At 45.3% G+C, this 17,783-nt stretch overlaps 1 protein-coding gene across 3 annotated transcripts in view; it reads left to right on the top strand.

The window, feature by feature from the left end:
- MTR (5-methyltetrahydrofolate-homocysteine methyltransferase) overlaps positions 1–17,783 on the top strand; it is a 357,506-nt gene that overhangs the window by 124,819 nt on the left and 214,904 nt on the right. For all 3 annotated transcript variants that reach the window (XM_029593902.1, XM_029593903.1, XM_029593904.1), the window contains 2 exons: positions 645–824; positions 17,588–17,704. In XM_029593902.1, the coding sequence (XP_029449762.1) occupies positions 645–824; positions 17,588–17,704 (297 nt within the window). The remainder of the gene's footprint in view (positions 1–644; positions 825–17,587; positions 17,705–17,783) is intronic.

Here is a 17,783-nt window from a genome sequence, read left to right on the forward strand (position 1 = left end):
GACGGCCCTATGCCCTCACTATGTCACTGAGACCGACCGCTGCTATTGGTCGGTCTCAGTGACATAGTAAGGGCATAGGGCCGTCGGCGCCATTTTGTTTACTGGCAGCCGACGGCCCTATGCCCTCACTATGTCACTGAGACCGACCAATAGCAGCGATCGGTCTCAGTGACATAGTGAGGGCATAGGGCCGTCGGCTGCCAGTAAACAAAATGGCGCCGACGGCCCTATGCCCTCACTATGTCACTGAGACCGACTAATAGCAGCGATCGGTCTCAGTGACATAGTGAGGGCATAGGGCCGTCGGCGCCATTTTGTTTACTGGCAGTCGACGGCCCACGCCCAGGAGATCATTCCCGGACCCCCGCTGGACCACCAGGGACGTTTGGCAGGTCTTGGGGGGGTCAGGAGGGTGGGGGGTTGCAGGAAATTAATTTGTCAGGTCTTGGGGGGGGGGGGGGGTTGTAGGAAATTAAGTCGGCAGGTCTTGGGGGAGTCGGGGGGGGGGGGGGGTGTTTGTTAGATTTTTGTTTGGTTTTTTTTTTATATTCGCTCCATAAGACGCACATACATTTTCCCCCCACCTTTGGGGGAAAAAAAGTGCGTCTTATGGAGCGAAAAATACGGTATATTTTTTTTTTCAGGCCACAGACACAGAGATGAAGATCAAAGTGAGCTCCAGAGCTTACAACCTTCTGGTGCAGAAGCTACACTTCAACCCCAACGACATCATCTTTGATCCCAACATCCTAACTATAGGTACTGGCATGGAGGAGCACAACATGTACGCAATCAACTTTATTGAGGCTACCAAGACCATCAAGGTGAGGCCAGATGAGGTTATTCGATGGCTGAGCTTTTCTAATTGTCCAGCTTATCGGACATTGCTTCCTTGGCTTGATTTTTTATGTTTCTTTTAGCACTGTCCATTGCAAGCTTTCTGGGCTTGCCTCTCTTCCACCCTCCTCTTCGGTGCTGTCTTTCTGCCCATCTGCTTCTCTCTTGCTTTCCACCTTTCTCACAGGACAAGCAGGATGGTAGTCCTCATATATGGGTGACATCACAGGATGGAGCCCAATCACGGAACACTTCTGTCAGTTTCCAGAATTTTGACTGGCCCCTACTGGGCATACCCAGCATGGCACCAACCCTGCAGCTAGCAGGGGTCTCCCTTCAGTCTTTTTTTTTTCTGCACAGCAGTAGCCAGGCGGTTAAGGAGCTCTGCAGAGATTCCTGACAGGAATTCTCCTTACGGAATTACTAAAATTTAATTTACCCCACAGGGGTCCCTCCTTCAACATTTTCAAGCTGCGGTACTCCGGTAAGTTTTTACCCATTTTCCGTTGATTACCATCGAGTTTGGTCCTCGCGGCCTACTGGCCATTGACTGTAGCGCAGCTCAATTTTTTCATGGCCATGGCGTCGGGGTTCCGCCGGTGCCTGGACTGTAATCACACCATGTCCATTTATTTATTTATTTAAAAATTTTTCTATACCGTCTTTTAGTAATATACCATCACAACGGTTTACATTTCGGCACGAAATAGGTTGGTTAGGTTTCTAAGTTATCCATGGTGTGCCAATATTTTACGGTTACATAGTTCAGTAATATACTCTAAATGAGAGATGGGTTGGGGTTACTATTTATATGATTTTGGGATAATCATATATGTGTATACTGTTTCAATTTAATATTTAATAATGGGTAACAAATAATAAAATTGTCAATTTTCTGTTTGTTGGTGACTTTCAGCTGTATGTATTGTTAGTCATCGCTCTCATTGTGAAATGCTTTTTTGAAAAGCCAAGTTTTTAGGCCTTTTTTGAAAAGTTTTAATTCTTTCATTAATCTCAGTTCAAGTGGTAATGCGTTCCACAATAATGGTCCTGCCAAAGATAGAGCTCTCTTTCTCACTTGGGTCAACTTTGCTGTTCTGACTGAGGGTATGGTTAGCAGTGCTTTATTGGCCGACCTGAGATTTCTTTGTGGGACATGTAATCGTAAAGCAGTGTTTAGCCAGTCGGCGTTTTCGTCATTAATTAATTTATGAATTGTGCAAAGTGTTTTGAATTGTACTCTCTGTTCTATTGGGAGCCAGTGTAAATCCACAAGTGTTTGGGTAATATGATCTCTTCTGCCTTTTCCAGTAAGTATTCTGGCAGCTGAGTTTTGTAGTATTTGCAGTGGCCTGATTGTGGTGTATGATAAACCTAGGAAGAGTGTGTTGCAGTAGTCCGTGCTGGCAAATATTAGTGCTTCTGGTACTGTACGAAAGTGTTCCTGGGTTAATAAGGGTTTTAGTCTTCTAAGGACCAGTAGTTTAGCATAGCCTTCTCTTACTTTTATTGATGTGTGTTGTTTAAGGCTGATTTCGGTGTCCATAATAACTCCTAGGTTTCTAACCTTATCGGTTAACTCCACTAATTTATCATTTTTAAGTTTGATGGGACTTTGAATTCTTACAATGTTTTTTCGTTCAAGGTGTATAAATTCCGTTTTTTCTATGTTAATTGGCTGCAGAGTCAAGACGTCCTTGACTCTGCAGCCAATCCCAATCGCAGCTCCAGTCCGACGTCAGCTCCTGCGGGCGTCCCCACCGAGCTTAAAGCTCTCTGCTCCTCCCGGCGAATCTCTCTTCAGCAGACGGCAGGGAAGTAACTGATAGGGCCTGCGCTGAAGCCCGTCGGGGTAAGGCCTTTCAATTCGCAATTACCCCCTTCCTCCAGATCTTCGTACAGAAACCTCCACGCCTAAATTAAAAAATAAACTAAAAACATGGCTGTTCCTCCAAGCCTACCCTTCACTTTCCTCTCTCTCCGAGAAGAATTCCTAAACTCCGTGTAGTCGAACCTATTATTTGATAGCTACGTCACTCCCCCCCCCCCCCATTTCCCTTTAACATCAATTTCCTCTGAACCTTTTCCGTCCATTTATTTATCTGAGCTCCTCCTTGATCCCCCCTCAATTTCTTTGTCACCTTCCTTTCAGCATAGACTTTTATCTTTCTGCCCTGTAAATATTCCACGAGCGTCACTCTGGAACGACCAAGAGTTTCTGTATCTTTGCACTTATAGCTCACCGTATCTCGTTCTTATTATGTTTCATGTTTCAATGTAAAAATGGTACGACTTCTGTCATGCTATTATCCTGTTACAATGTGAACCGATGTGATGTACCCCAACGAATGTCGGTATATAAAAGCAAATAAAATAAAATAAATAAATAAATTATTACTACTCTAGAATAATATATTATAAGTTGGGTTTTTTTTTTAGTATTATAGAATTTTATGTATTATAAGTTCCCCGTATGCTAACATATAGTTGTTTTTACTGGTCCTTTCCCTCATATAATTGTTTACTGTTCATTGTAAGGGCTCTGCCTAATTGTTCCAAGGCTCTGCCTAATTGTTATTGGTTACATGTAAACCGATACAATGTGCAAACGGCTATCGGTATAGAAGAATTTCTAAATAAATAAATAAATAAATAAATAAATACTAGTTCCATTTGAGTTAATAGTTGTTTTATTATGTCTAGATACATCATTGCAAAGTTCAGTGTTTTCTCAATTGACTCTTCCACTGGTAGAATTAGTTGGATGTCGTCAGCATATATGTAGTGTATGATACCTAGCCCTGCTTGTAGGTGGCAGAGGGGGAGCATGTAAATGTTAAATAGAGTTGCTGAGAGTGCTGAGCCCTGGGGGACTCCTGTTTTTAGGCCAATCTTGTCTGATAAGATCTATTTGTAAGATAGGATGTGAACCAGTCAATTGTTTTTTTTGTAATGCAATTTCTTCCAGTCTTTTTAATAGTATGTTATGGTTCACTGTGTCAAATGCTGCGGACAGATCTAGTAGTATCAAAATGTAGCGTTTGCCTCTATCAAATCCGCGTAGTACGCTATCTGTTAGTGAGATTAGTAATGTTTCGGTGCTATAGTGTTTTCTGAAACCATGTTGTGATGGGTAGAGTATGTTATTGTTGTCTAGATGTTCTGCTAATTGCTTTTGTACTGCTTTTTCTATTAATTTTGCGAGCATAGACAGGTTTGAAACCGGTCTATAGTTACTTAAGATGTTAGGGTCATTATTTCTTTTTTTCAGAATTGGTTTGATTATTGCATTCTTCAGTGGGTCTGGCATTACTCCTTCATTGAGTGATAGATTAATTATTTTTGCTAATGTGTAGGAGGTTATGTCAGCTAGTTTTTTTATGTCTGTGGTTGGAATGGTGTCAATTATATGTGGAGCAGGGTTTAATTTTTTTTATCAAGGATTCTACTTTGGTTTGTGATACCTCGTCAAATGTGGAGAACTGTGTCACATCTCTTTTTTTGCATTTTGATTTCTTGTTTATTTAGGATCGGAATCTTAGTCCTAAGGTTTGTGATTTTGTCTGAGAAATAGTGTGTTAATTCATTGCATTTGCTTTCTTGTGGTGTTTGGGGCATTTCTGCTTTATCATTGGTCAGATTTTTTACTATGTTGAATAGTGTTCTTGGGTTATTTGAAAATTTTTCAATTTTTGAACTAAAGAATTGTTTCTTGGTGTCAAGAATTACTTTTTTATAATAGGCTAGTTGTTTCCTAAATTTAGTTAGGTTATCTGCAGATTTGTCTTTTTTCCACTTTTTTCTTTTTTCCACAGATTTTGTCTGATTTCCGTTATTTTTTCGTTAAACCAAGGGTTTTTTTGTTTGGGCTCATGTATTTGCATCGTTCTTGTAGGATTAATGTCGTCTGCCAATTTACTTGTGTTTGTTAGCCATTCTGTTGTTGCGTCTATACAGTTTTTGTGTTCAAAGTTTTTTAGGTTATCCTCTAATTTGCTTTTCAGTATGTCATGGTTAAAGGAGAGACGAAATTTAAATTCTAAGGGCTCATTTTTCTGTGTTTCTTTTGGTTTTGAGAATTTAATGTCGGACTGGATTAAGAAGTGATCGGACCATGGGATTTGACTATAGCTAGTATTCATGTGTTCAAAGAAGCTATGATTGATGTATGTTAGGTCAAGTGAATGGCCTGCTTTGTGTGTGGGTTTATTTGTAATTAAAGAGAATCCCAGTGCCTCCATCATGTTGTTTAGTGTCTGGCATGTATTTGATAATGGAGATACGTCCATGTGAAGGTTGAAGTCTCCTAATATGATGGTTGGTTTTGATGTGTTTAGATTTATTGTTAAATATTCTATTAATGGGGATATATTTAGGTCAAGTAAGCTGGGTGGGCAATAGATAATGCATATTTGGGTGTGTTCAGTGTCAAATAGTACAATTTCATGGTTTAGAGGGGGTGGTGTTGGTATCATTTTACATTTAATTTTTTTTTCAATAATTAGAGCTATTCCACCACCACGTTTATTTATCCTTGGAATTGAGAAAACGTCATAGTTTTTGTGAGCTATATGACTTTTTATGACAATGTCAGATTTTTTTAACCATGTTTGTGATAGCTATGAAATTGGGTTTAATGTCATATAGTAGGTCTGTAATTATAGGGAATTTCTTAGTTACAGATTGAGCATTTACTAGAATGAAAGTTAAGATTATTAGTCTATTTAGGCTTAGTGAGGTTGCGTTTTTTGTTGTCTTTACTTTAATGAGATTGTTTCGGTTGATTTTTTTGTTATCAAGTGATTTCTGACTTTCTTTTGATTTTTGTGAGTAGATGTTTTTATTGATGTATTTACCTTTGTTGGTGCATGTTTCTATGGGTTGAGCTGTTGATCCATCACGTCCTTTCAATGATTCCATCTTGTCTGTGTAATGTGTCTCGGATGTGAGTACGATGTCCTAATCTGCACCAAATGTGCCCTTATGACACCAAAAGGTTGCAAGGCTAGAATGGAGAAGATGGAACTTCTCTTCCGTGCTCAAACTCCGACGCTGTCCATTGCATCGACGTTGTCAGAACCGCTAGCATCTACCTCCAGCCGGTGACCGTCCGGCATCGATGACTTCTTGGCCTTTGACACTCTCTACTCCCCCTCAGGATCGAGGGGATCGTAGAGAAAAACATCGCCACTGGCATCGAAAGTCTCGGACCATCGAGGGAGCGAAATCATCGATCTCACCATCGTCCGAGCTGCCGTGGAAGAAGCTCTGTCCAGAAAAGGCACCGACCTTTTCAGCGACCGGGTCACCGAGGCAACCCTCACCCAACAGGGTATCGGGAGCCGCGACTTCGCCTTTGACGGTGGTCCCTCCGGCTATGCCTCTGCCTCCTTCTTCTGTTCCGGAGCCAGGGCTGCTTGCTCCAGGTCTCCGAGAAGAACTGGACTGGATGGTTCAGGAGGCCATCGACAAGGCGATGCATCCACTCCAGCTTCCTCCGTGTTCAGGCTAGCTCCTCCAGAGCGGAGGAGTTAGCAACCTGATATCGATCTGCTCCTCCAGAGGGGAGGAGCAGCAGTCTGTTAGTGGAATCTGCTAGGAGTTTGCAATCAGATCGAGAACTGTTATGGGTATCTGTATGTTTCTTGTAGGAAGTAGATGTTAGCAAACAGGTTTAGACTGCAAGGTAGCAGTTAGTAGTACTCAGCTCTTGAAGTGTGAGGAATGAGCACTCTAATATGAATTGGTGAATCCTTGGGCCGATGGCAGATGACAGCGCCCTCAGGAGGATACTCTGAGAGGAACCACAGACTAGGCTGGAGTATGGAGACAGACACAGGTAGTTCTTTATTAGACAGGTAGTAGAACCACCAGAGGTGGCAGTAGTGAGCTGATGTGCCCGGCAGGGCTGAAGTCCCTCAGATACTGGAACGCGAACTCTGGGTTTGCTGAGCTATAGAGAGAGACTGTAAATAATGAGTAGACAGGTTATGCTGGATAGATAACCAGTGGTAGATGATACACTCTCATAGATTATTAAGAAGGCCCAATAGGTGGAAAGAGTTAGGCCCTCGAGGAGCGAGTACCTGATTCCAGGGACAGCTCTGAGAGAGCGATGGTAACTCACAATAGTATATATCTATAATGGCTTTATGCAATAGAGAGTCTTCAGTATATTCAGGAACAGGAGCCTCTAGGCGAATACTGGTTCCTATATGCAATCTGAAATAAGAACTCACAATATCTGTGTATGCGATAGCTTCTGAAATAGTCTTTGGAGGGTTTTAGGAACATGGGCCCTCGAGGAGCGAGTACCTGTAATTAGGATAGGCACCTGGAAATAAGCAAAGGGCCCCCGAGGAGCGGGTACCCAGGTTAGTAGAACCCCGGAGGGTGAAGGTAGCTTTCAGCAGAGTAGAAGCGGCAGAGCAGTTTCAGACCGGAGCAAATCCAACTGTTGCTAACTTGGCGAGAGTCAGCAAATGGGCAACCTTTTGAAGAAGGAAGCAGTGATGTCACTCGAGGGGGATGCCCCCGAGGTTCGCGCCAACACTGCTAAAAGCCGTGAGGCGTGCACGCACGTCCTAGGATGCCTCAGGTCAACATGGCTGGACGCCACGCCAGAGCTCCTCTGGGGAAACTGGAGGGTGCAGCAAGGAGACGCTACGGACGCCATTCTCCTGAGGCTGGTGGAGAAGGCTGAAATAGAGGTGAGGCATGTCGGACGAAGCCGTCTGAGACCAGACGCAACAGGAGGGTAAAGTGACTTTCCCAAGGTCACAACTAGTTTTGGTGTTGAACTTGGCCAAGAGAAATCTACAGCTATCCCAGACACTGGAGTATTTCTGTGTTCATTTCGACACAAAGCAAGGCAAGGGGGGTGTTGCTGGAAATTTATATTCAGAAGCTGATGGCTCAGGTGCGACTATTGACAGAAACAATATGCCTGATGATGTAATATTATGTACAGATGCTCGGGTTGATGGCAGCCAACCTCGAGTTGGTTCCATGGGCAAGAGTGCGTATGCATCCTCTTCAGTGCACACTGCTTGCTTGTTGGCGTCCACAGTCTCATGACTACTCAATACGGCTTCACTTACTGGTGGAGATCAGGAACCAACTGCAATGGTGGTTGCAGGTGGATTATATAAGGAAGGGAGTTTCCTTACAAACACCAGACTGGCTAGTACTCATGACAGATGCAGGCCTCCAGGGTTGGGGGCTCACTATCAGGAGTTGACAGCGCAGGGATGCTGGAGTATAGAAGAGTCTTTCTGGAGTATCAGTCAGCTGGAAGCCCGTGCTGTTCAGTTGGCATGCTTGCGATTCATTGACATCTTGCAGGGTCGAGTGGTCCGGATAATGTCATATAATGCGATGACAGTGGCATACATTAGTAGCCAGCAAGTGATGCAGGAAATAGCCCAACTTATGGAATGGATGGAAGTATATTTTTAGGAGATTTCAGTCTCACACTTTGCAGGAAAAGACAATGTAAGAGTGGACTTTCTCACAGGACAAGCAGGATGGTAGTCCTCACATATGGGTGACATCACAGGATGGAGCCCAGTCACTGAACACTTTCTGTCAAAATTTCCAGAACTTTGACTGGCCCCTACTGGGCATGTTAGTGCCTACTGGGCACTAACCCTGCAATCAGCAGGGGTCCCCCTTCAGTCTTCTTTTTCCCACGCAGCAGTAGCCTCATGGTTAATGAGCTCTGCAGAGATTCCTGACAGGAATTTTCCTCACGGAATTATTAAAAGTTAATTTACCCCACAGGGTTTCCCCCGTTAACTTTTTTCAAGCCGCAGTACTCTGGTAAGTTTTTACCCGTTTTCAATCGATTTCCATCGAGTTTGGCCCTTGCGGCCTACTGGCCGTCGACCGTACCGCGGCTCGATTTTTTTTCTCTAGCCATGGCGTTGGGGTTCCGTCGGTGCCCTGTACTCGTACCATGTCCATTACAGACCCCCATAAACTCTGTGTAATGTGTCTTGGATGAGAGCACAATGTCTTGACCTGCACCAAATGTGCCTCAATGACACCAAAAGGTCACAAGGCCAGAATGGAGAAGATGGAACTTCTCTTCCATGCTCAAACCCCGACTCCGTCCATTGCATCGACGTTGTTCGAACCGGCACCATCAACCTCGCGCCAGCATCGACCACCGGCTGGTGACCGCCCGGCATCGACGACTTCTCTGCCTTTGACACCCTCTACTCTCCCTCAAGACCGAGGGGATCATAGGGGGAAACATCGCCATCGGCACCGAAAGACTCGGACCATCGAGGGAGCGAAATCATTGACTGAGCCATCGTCTGAGCTGCCGTCGAAGAAATCCCATCCAGAAAAGGTACCGACCTTTACGGCGACCGGGTCTCTGAGGCAACCCTCCCCTGATGGGGCATCGGGAGCCGCGGCTCCGCCTTTAACGGTGGTCCCTCCGGCTATGCCTCTGCCTCCTTCTGTTCCGGAGCCAGGGCTGCTTGCGCCACGTCTCCGAGAAGAACTTGACCGGATGGTTCAAGAGGCCATCGACAAGGCGATGCAACGACTCCAGGTTCCCCTGGCACCGACACGGGAACCGACCACCAACCCGATCCCAGCAGCGTTGGCACCGCTGCTTTCCAGGATGGAAGCGCTTATCGCTGTTTTTCCACCGATGGACCCCGGGTCACTGATGGCTCCGGTGCCCTCCCTGCTTACTCTGTCATCGGGAGGAGAAACACCGTTCCGCATCCCTCCATCAGGAGTTCTGCCTCAGCCATCGAGACCGATACAGCCATCTCCACCGATGCCATCGTTGCTGATAGGTCCATCAGCGCCATCAAGCTATCCATCGATGCCCTCGATGCCTGCGCCGAGACCTTCGATGCCTTCATCGGTGCCTCCGGTAATTCCTTTGATTCCTTCGGAGCCTAGACTGGGGCCTTCAGGTATCCAACCATCCTGTCCCCCTCTAGTTCCTAGAGGGACAGGTGCTGATCCTTCTGATTCCTGGACTGATGACTCCTCACCAGACACCGATGATTTGCCATCACCACCTTCACCCACTGAGAGTAGAAAGCGTTCTTCTCCAGAGGACCTTTCTTTCATAAATTTTGTGAAAGAAATGTCTGAATTGGTTCCCTTCCAATTACAGATTGAACAGGACGATAGACATCAGATGATGGAGTTGCTTCAGTTCCTTGATGCTCCCAAGGAAATAACCTCCATCCCTGTCTACCAAGTTCTTCTGGACCTCCTGGCTCCGTTGCACCAGTCCACAGAAAGGCTGACACTATCTGTTTGGTGCAGACAGCTTCAGGTTTTCAGAAACCTCAATTGGATCACAAATCTGTGGTAGTTGAATCTGCGCGAAAGAGAGCAAAAAGATCAAAACCTCATACTTCCTTTTCCCCTGGAAAGGAGCAGAAGTTTCTAGATGCCATTGGTTGCCAAGTCTTCCAAGGATCAATGCTCATCTCTCGAATAGCCGCTTTCCAACGTTATATGACCCAATATAATAGGGTCATCTTTAAGCAGATACAGGACTTAACAGACTCCATGCCTCAGCCACTTCAAGAACAACTACAAATCCTACTTAAGGGTTTTGAGGCAGGCAAACATGAAATCAGAACATCTTATGACATATTTGATACTGCAACCAGGGTATCTGCAGCTGCTATTTCAGCAAGACGAAGGGCCTGGCTCAAATCTTCAGACCTTCGGCCTGAGGTCCAGGACAGATCGTCCGACTTCCCCTATGTCTGAGACAATCTGTTTGGAGAGCAGATTCAAAAGACAGTGGCTGAATTAAAGGACCATCATGAGACCTTAAGACAGCTCTCTCTGATACCTTCGGAATACTCTTCCAAACAGCCCTTCCAGAAGAACTCTAAAAAGTCTCTTCCGTTCGAAGACGTCCTACACGCCACGAACCAGATCCCGTTCTACGAGACCATTTCTAAAAACACAGTCTCATCAGACCTGGAAACAAAAGCCACAAACAGCCCCCCAGCCGGGCCCTGCTTCTGGCTTTTGACTCTTACATAGAGAGCAGCAGCCAGCTTCCGTTACCCCACATACCAGTGGGAGGTCGATTGTGCCATTTCAACAACAGGTGGCACTCAATCACCTCAGACCAGTGGGTCCTAGCGATAATTGCTCAAGGATATCATCTCAATTTTCTCTCTATCCCACTGGATTCCCCACTTCTGAGGACGTGGAAAACATCCGACCATTCGTTGCTCCTGGAACAGGTGGTCTCCCTCCTGCTCCAGTCCAGAGCAATAGAACCAGTACCATCCCCTCAGCAACGCCTTAGGTTCTATTCCCGGTACTTTCTCATCCCCAAACAATCGGGAGGCGTTCGTCCAATTCTGTATCTATGAACCCTAAACAAGTACCTCCAGAGAGAAAAGTTAAAGATGGTAACCTTCAGCTCACTTCTTCCTCTTCTACAAAGATGAGACTGGCTCTGCTCTCTAGACCTCCAGGACGCATACACTCATACTGCAATAATCCCATCTCATCACAAATACCTGAGGTTTCTCGTAGGCTCCACGCACTATCAGTACCGAGTGCGTCCATTCGGCCTCGCATCTGCACCACGAGTCTTCACAAAATGCCTGTGGTTGCAGCCTTCCTCAGGACTCAAGGTGTTCACGTCTACCCCTATCTGGATGACTGGTTAATCAGGGCTCTGACTCAGCAAGCTGCTCTGTTGTCCCTACATCTCACCTTAAACACTCTAACTTCACTCGGATTTCTCATCAATTACGACAAATCCTGCTTAGTCCCATTTCAAACCTTATCGTTCATTGGGGCAGACTTGGACACCTTGCAGGCAAAGGCTTTCCTGCTTCGACAACAAGCTCTCACTTTCGTGGCTCGGGCACATCAGTTGCAGTCTCAGCATTCAACGACTGCACATCGTTTTCTCATCCTCCTGGGACATATGGCGTCCTCAGTTCAGGTAACCCCAATGGCCCGTTTGGCTACGAGAGTCATGCAGTGGACTCTATGGTCGCAATGGACTCAATCCCTTCAGCCCTTGACGACCATTGTCCATGTAACTGACTCACTCCGTCTCTCTCTTACCTGGTGGACAAATCACATCAATCTTCTACAGGGCTTGCACTTTCAGGCGACAGCCCCTCAAATAATTCTCACCACCGATGCTTCCAACTTCAGATGGGGAGCCCAAGAGGCCGATCTGCACACAAGGTTCTTGGTCTCCAGAGGAAGCCGAAGACCAGATAAATTTCCTGGAGCTGCGAACAATCCGATATGCTCTCAGAGTATTTCAGGATTGCCTGTCCAATCAAGTCATCGTGATACAGACGGACAACCAGGTGGCCATGTGGTACATCAACAAGCAGGGAGGAACAGGTTCCTACCTTCTGTGTCAGGAAGCTGCACAGATATGGGCGGAGGCCCTCTCCCACTCGATGTACCTCAGGGCCACCTACTTGCCGGGAGTAGACAATGTGTTGGCAGACAAGTTGAGTCGCACCTTCTAGCCGCACGAGTGGTCTCTCAACCCTTCAGTAGCAAACTCCCATCTTCAAAAAATGGGGTTATCCTCAAATAGACCTCTTTGCGTCACCCCAGAATCGCAAAGACGCAATTTCCGCGCTCTCACTCGCAGCTAACATTATCCTCCAAGAGACGAGTTCTCCCTATTATGGGAAACCAGTCTCCTATACGCATTCCCTCCGCTTCCACTTCTCTCAAAGACTGTCGTGAAGCTACGTCAGGACAAGGGAACCATAATCCTGATTGCTCCCCACTGGCCCCGCCAGGTGTGGTTTCCAATACTTCACAATCTCTCCATTCGCAGGCACATTCCTTTGGAGCAGACCTGCTTCTAATCACTCAAAACAATGGGTTCCTTCGCCACCCCAATCTTCAAGCCTTGTCCCTGACAGCATGGATGTTGAAAGGTTAATCCTTCAACCTCTCAACCTTTCTGATCCAGTTTCCCGTGTCTTGATTGCTTCACGAAAGCCTTCTACGAGAAAATCTTACTCTTACAAATGGAACAGGTTCGCGTCATGGTGCTCTTCTTAGGCCCTTGATCCCTTTACCTGTCCAATCCCGAAGTTTCTAGACTATCTCTGGCATTTGTCAGTCAGGTCTAAAAACTTCCTCCATCAGAATGCATGTCAGTGTGGTAGCCACCTTCCATAAAGGTAACGGTGATGTCCCTATATCAGTGCAACCCCTTGCCACACGATTTCTGAAGGGCTTTCTTCACCTCAAGCATCCACTGCGTCCTCCGACCCCTTCTTGGGACCTCAACCTAGTTTTGGGTCTGCTCATGAAACTACCATTCGAGCCTCTTCATTCCTGCGATCTTTGCTATCTAACATGGTAAGTGATTTTCCTCTTGGCAATCACTTCCGCTCACAGAGTTAGTGAGTTACAGGCACTAGTTACCTATCCGCCTTACACTAAACTTCTGCAGGACCGGGCAGTACTCCGCACTCACCCTAAATTCCTTCCTAAGGTAGTTTCGGACTTTAATCTCAATCAATCCATCATACTACCTACCTTTTTTTCTCAGACCCCATTCCAATCCAGGAGAGCATGCTCTGCATACCCTTGACTGTAAGTGGGCTCTAGCTTTCTTCGTAGACTGTACAGCTGCCCACAGAAAGAGCACTCAGTTGTTTGTCTCTTTCTATTTTAACAAATTGGGGCAGCCTGTGGGTAAGCAGACTCTCTCCTCCTGGCTAGCGGATTGCATATCCTTTTGCTATCAGCAAGCGGGCATTCCACTTCAAGACCATGTTAAGGCACACTCTGTAAGGGCCATGGCGACTTCAGTAGCACACCTACGATCGGTGCTGCTTCCTGACATTTGCAGGGCTGCCACCTGGGGTTCTCTCTATACCTTTACATCCCACTATTGCTTGGACAAAGCCGGAAGACAAGATTCCATCTTCGGCCAGTCTGTATTGCGTAACCTGTTTACAACGTGACGTACCAACACACTTCCGCCTGCCTGGTGGGGTTCAGGATGCTCTCTCCCAAATTCCACCCAGCTGTGGCACCTCTGCCGCATCCTTGGGTACATTTGGTGCATGTTTGGACATCTTCAGCTTGGTACTCACCCATATGTGAGGCCTACCATCCTGCTTGTCCTGTGAGAAAGCAAATGTTGCTTACCTGTAACAGATGTTCTCACAGGACAGCAGGATGTTAGTCCTCACGAAACCCACCCGCTACCCCATGGTGTTGGGTTCGTTTCTTATTTTATTTTTTGCCACTGCCTGTAGCTTTGTAACAAGACTGAAGGGGGACCCCTGCTGGCTGCAGGGTTAGTGCCATACTGGGCATGCCCAGTATGGGCCAGTCAAAGTTCTGGAAACTTTGACAGAAAGTGTTCCGTGATTGGGCTCCATCCTGTTATGTCACCCATATGTGAGGACTAACATCCTGCTGTCCTGTGAGAACACCTGTTACAGGTAAACAACATTTGCTTTCTCAGTAGACAGAGTATAGATCCAGGAGAATGGAAATTGTCAAACGAGGTGTTCCAGCTCATAGTGGATCACTGGGACCTCCCGTTTCTAGACTTGCTGGCAATATCTCACAATGCAAAGGTTCCTCGCTTCTTCAGTTGTAGGAGAGATCTAAAGTCCTTGGGCATTGATGCCTTCATGCAGAAGTGACCAGAAGGCAAGCTTCTATATGCTTTCCCCCTGTGGCCCATGTTCGGCAGAATGATTCAGAAGATCGAGCGTCATGCAGGGATGGTGCTTCTGGTGGCACCAGATTGGCCCAGGAGGCTGTGATATGCAGATCTGCGAAGCCTTCTGGTGGACTCTCCTATCTGATTGCTGGTCCACAGGAATCTGCTATGGCAGGAGCCTGTTCTTCACAAAGATCCGACTCTATTTTGTCTTACATTATGGCCCTTGAGAGGGTTTTGTTGCTGAAGCATGGTTATTCCAATGCTGTAATTGCCACTTTGCTTTGAGCAAGAAAGTTCTCCGCTTCCTTAGCCTATATTTGGGTTTGGCGAGTGTTTGAGGCTTGGTGTGAGGATCGAGGGGGTTCATTCTCATTCAGTTAAGATCCCGCCTATTTGGGGTTTTTTTTTTTTTTTTGCAGGCTGGATTGATTAAGGGGTTGCCCTTAATTCATAAATGTAGAAATGACGGCTCTTGCCTGTTTCCGAGGTCAGGTGGATGGTGGACCCTTGTTGGTCCATCCGGATATTGTCCAATTCTTAAAAGTGGTGAAGCATCTTCATCCTCCCTTGAGGTTACTGGTGCCCTTATGGAGTCTTAATCTGGTTTTGGATTTCTTGGCTGGTCCCACTTTTTGACCACTGCATAGCCTCTCTTTGAGATAGGTTACTTGAAGACAGTGTTTCTTGTGGCAATTTCTTCTGCTCGTAGAGTCTCTGATTGTTGTCTCCCGTTGAGATTTGCCATGCAGTGATGTGGTCCTCCTTACACACCTTTTCCAGGCATTACCGACTGGATGTGCAAGCCCGGGAGTATATAGCTTTCGTGCATGCGGTGTTGATTGGACTGCGGGCAGCTTTCCGCCCTCTTTTGGAGTAGCTTTGGTACATCCCACTGGAATGGATTAATCTGTCTGAATGCTAAGAAAGGAGAAATTACTACTTACCTGATAATTTCTTTTTCTTTAATGAGGACAGGTTAATCCACCTTCCTGCCCTTAGCTGCCAGATAGTGATGATATTGTCCTCGTGAGCGGCTGCATTTCTGTGGATTGCTGGTGTCAGATCCAGTCCCTGGGTTAGTGATATTCCACTCTTTGTCTGAGCTGAGTGCTTGAATGGTTGTCTTTTAATAGTTATGTTCATGTATCATTTAGTTGTCCACAGTTGGCTTTTGCAGAGAATACTGGCAGGCTGATGTCAGTAAGGGATATATATATACCATGACATCAGCTTTACTCTGTCTCCATCTGCTGGTAGAGGTGCATAACCCACTGGTGTGGATTAATCTGTCCTCATTAAGAAAAGGAAATTATCAGGTAAGTAGTAATTTCTCCGTTCCTTATAGGCCCACATGCATTTTGAGATCTTCCCTTTTAGAACTGAGAGTTCCTTCATCTCAGGAAATTACACTGGAAGGCACTAGACAAACTACTTTTCAATAACAAGCACTTTTAATCTGGAATACTCTCCAACTGGATTTATAAATGGAACAGAATTATTTGAAATTCAGGAAGTTTCTGAAATCCTGGCTGTTTAGTCAGGTTTTTCGTTTGTTTATTTACAGTGGCTCCTGATAAAGAGATTTGCATATTTTTATTTTTAGGTAAGTTCTATTGTTTTGTTTTTCAGTTTATATGGTTGTCATTGCCGTTTGCTTGGCCTGGGGCATTTCGGAATTGCAGGCCTTTTTGTGCAGGTATCCCTACTTGATGTTTTTCCACTGAAGCCAGTCTCTTTTGGTTCAGTGTATAATCATTCTTGTCCAAACTTGTTTCATATTTTCATCTTAACCAGACTATTTCTCTCCCAGCTTTCACAAAAGAGGAATGCTTGGTAAGGATAGGTCACTTTTCTTTTTCGATGTACACTTGTTCCTCCTCAATATCTGAAGGTTTACCAATTCCTTTAGCAGAACTGATAGGCTATTCATTTTATATGGAGATCCTTGCAAAGAGAAGGCAGCCTCAAAATTATCTTTGGCATGCTGCACCAAAGGAATGATTTCTTCCGCATTCTTGCTGCACGCATGCGGATTCCAGAGTCTTTGTGCTTATTCAGCGAGTGCTCAGGTTTCTTCATGGGAGGCTTATGCCGCAATTACTTTGGAGGATATTTTCAAGGCAGCCACTTGGTCTTCCTTCACCATGCATTATAGAGTGGATGTACATGCCAAAACAGATATTTCATTTGGGGCAGGTGTTCTCAAGTCAGTTCTGTCTTCTTCCTATCCATGTTAGAATGGGCTTGGGTACTTCCCACAAGTTTGGGCCGGATACCCATATCCGGCTAACTTAACTGGGATATTCAGCGGTGCAGCTGTACCGCTGAATATACCCAGGTAAGTTACAGTAAGCCAGATATGGGTATCTGGCTAACTTTAGACCTGCCCTGTGGCATGTCTAGAGTTAGCCAGTTAAGTTAGCCGGGTAAGCATTTTAGAAATCTGGCTAAGCCATTTAGACGGATAACTTTCCCGTTATCCATCTAAAAGGCTTTTGAATTTGTACTTCTTATTTTTCCTGTTAATTTCCTTTCCTTGAATCCTGCTAGACTAATCCAAGATCCACCTGGGAAGTCAGAGCTGCAGTTTGTGTTTGTTCTTGTTTGAGGGTTACAGGTGTCAGAGAGAACTCAAGGCATATCTAATCTGTTATTTCTGCTTTTTGTTCCTCTTTATCCTGCTGAGTTGCAGAGAGTTTTTATTTCTTGGAGGGTTCTCTCCGGTTATACGGTATTTGTTAAAAGAATTTTTGAAAGTTATTTTTATATGGGGTTGGTTTTCTACTCCATTGCTTTGTCAAAAGTATACTGGAAACTCACTGTGCTATACCACTGCTAATACTAGAGATGATATCACTGGAAAAGTGTTCTTTGTCTTGATCTGTTGGCGGGGTGACATAAACCCGCATGTCTGGACTTGTCGAGAATGATTAAAGGAAAAGAAATTAATTGGTAAGACTAAATTTCTCTTTTCGTTGATGGTTTTAACGCGCATGCATTTTACTGTGTTAAAATGTAAGAACTTGATATTGCTTTAACTGAACTTTGATTAATTTTAATTAGGAAACTCTCCCTGGAGCTAAAGTTAGTGGTGGTCTTTCAAACCTCTCATTCTCGTTTCGAGGCATGGAAGCCATCAGAGAAGCGATGCATGGAGTCTTCCTCTACCATGCAATCAAGGTATGTCTTTCCGCCACATCACACTAACTAAGGTTTATGTTGAGCAGCACGAAGCTGCATTTTACAAGAGTAATTTTCA

Source organism: Rhinatrema bivittatum, chromosome 3 (genome assembly GCF_901001135.1).
Source record: "Rhinatrema bivittatum chromosome 3, aRhiBiv1.1, whole genome shotgun sequence".
NCBI classification, from domain to species: Eukaryota; Metazoa; Chordata; class Amphibia; order Gymnophiona; family Rhinatrematidae; genus Rhinatrema; species Rhinatrema bivittatum.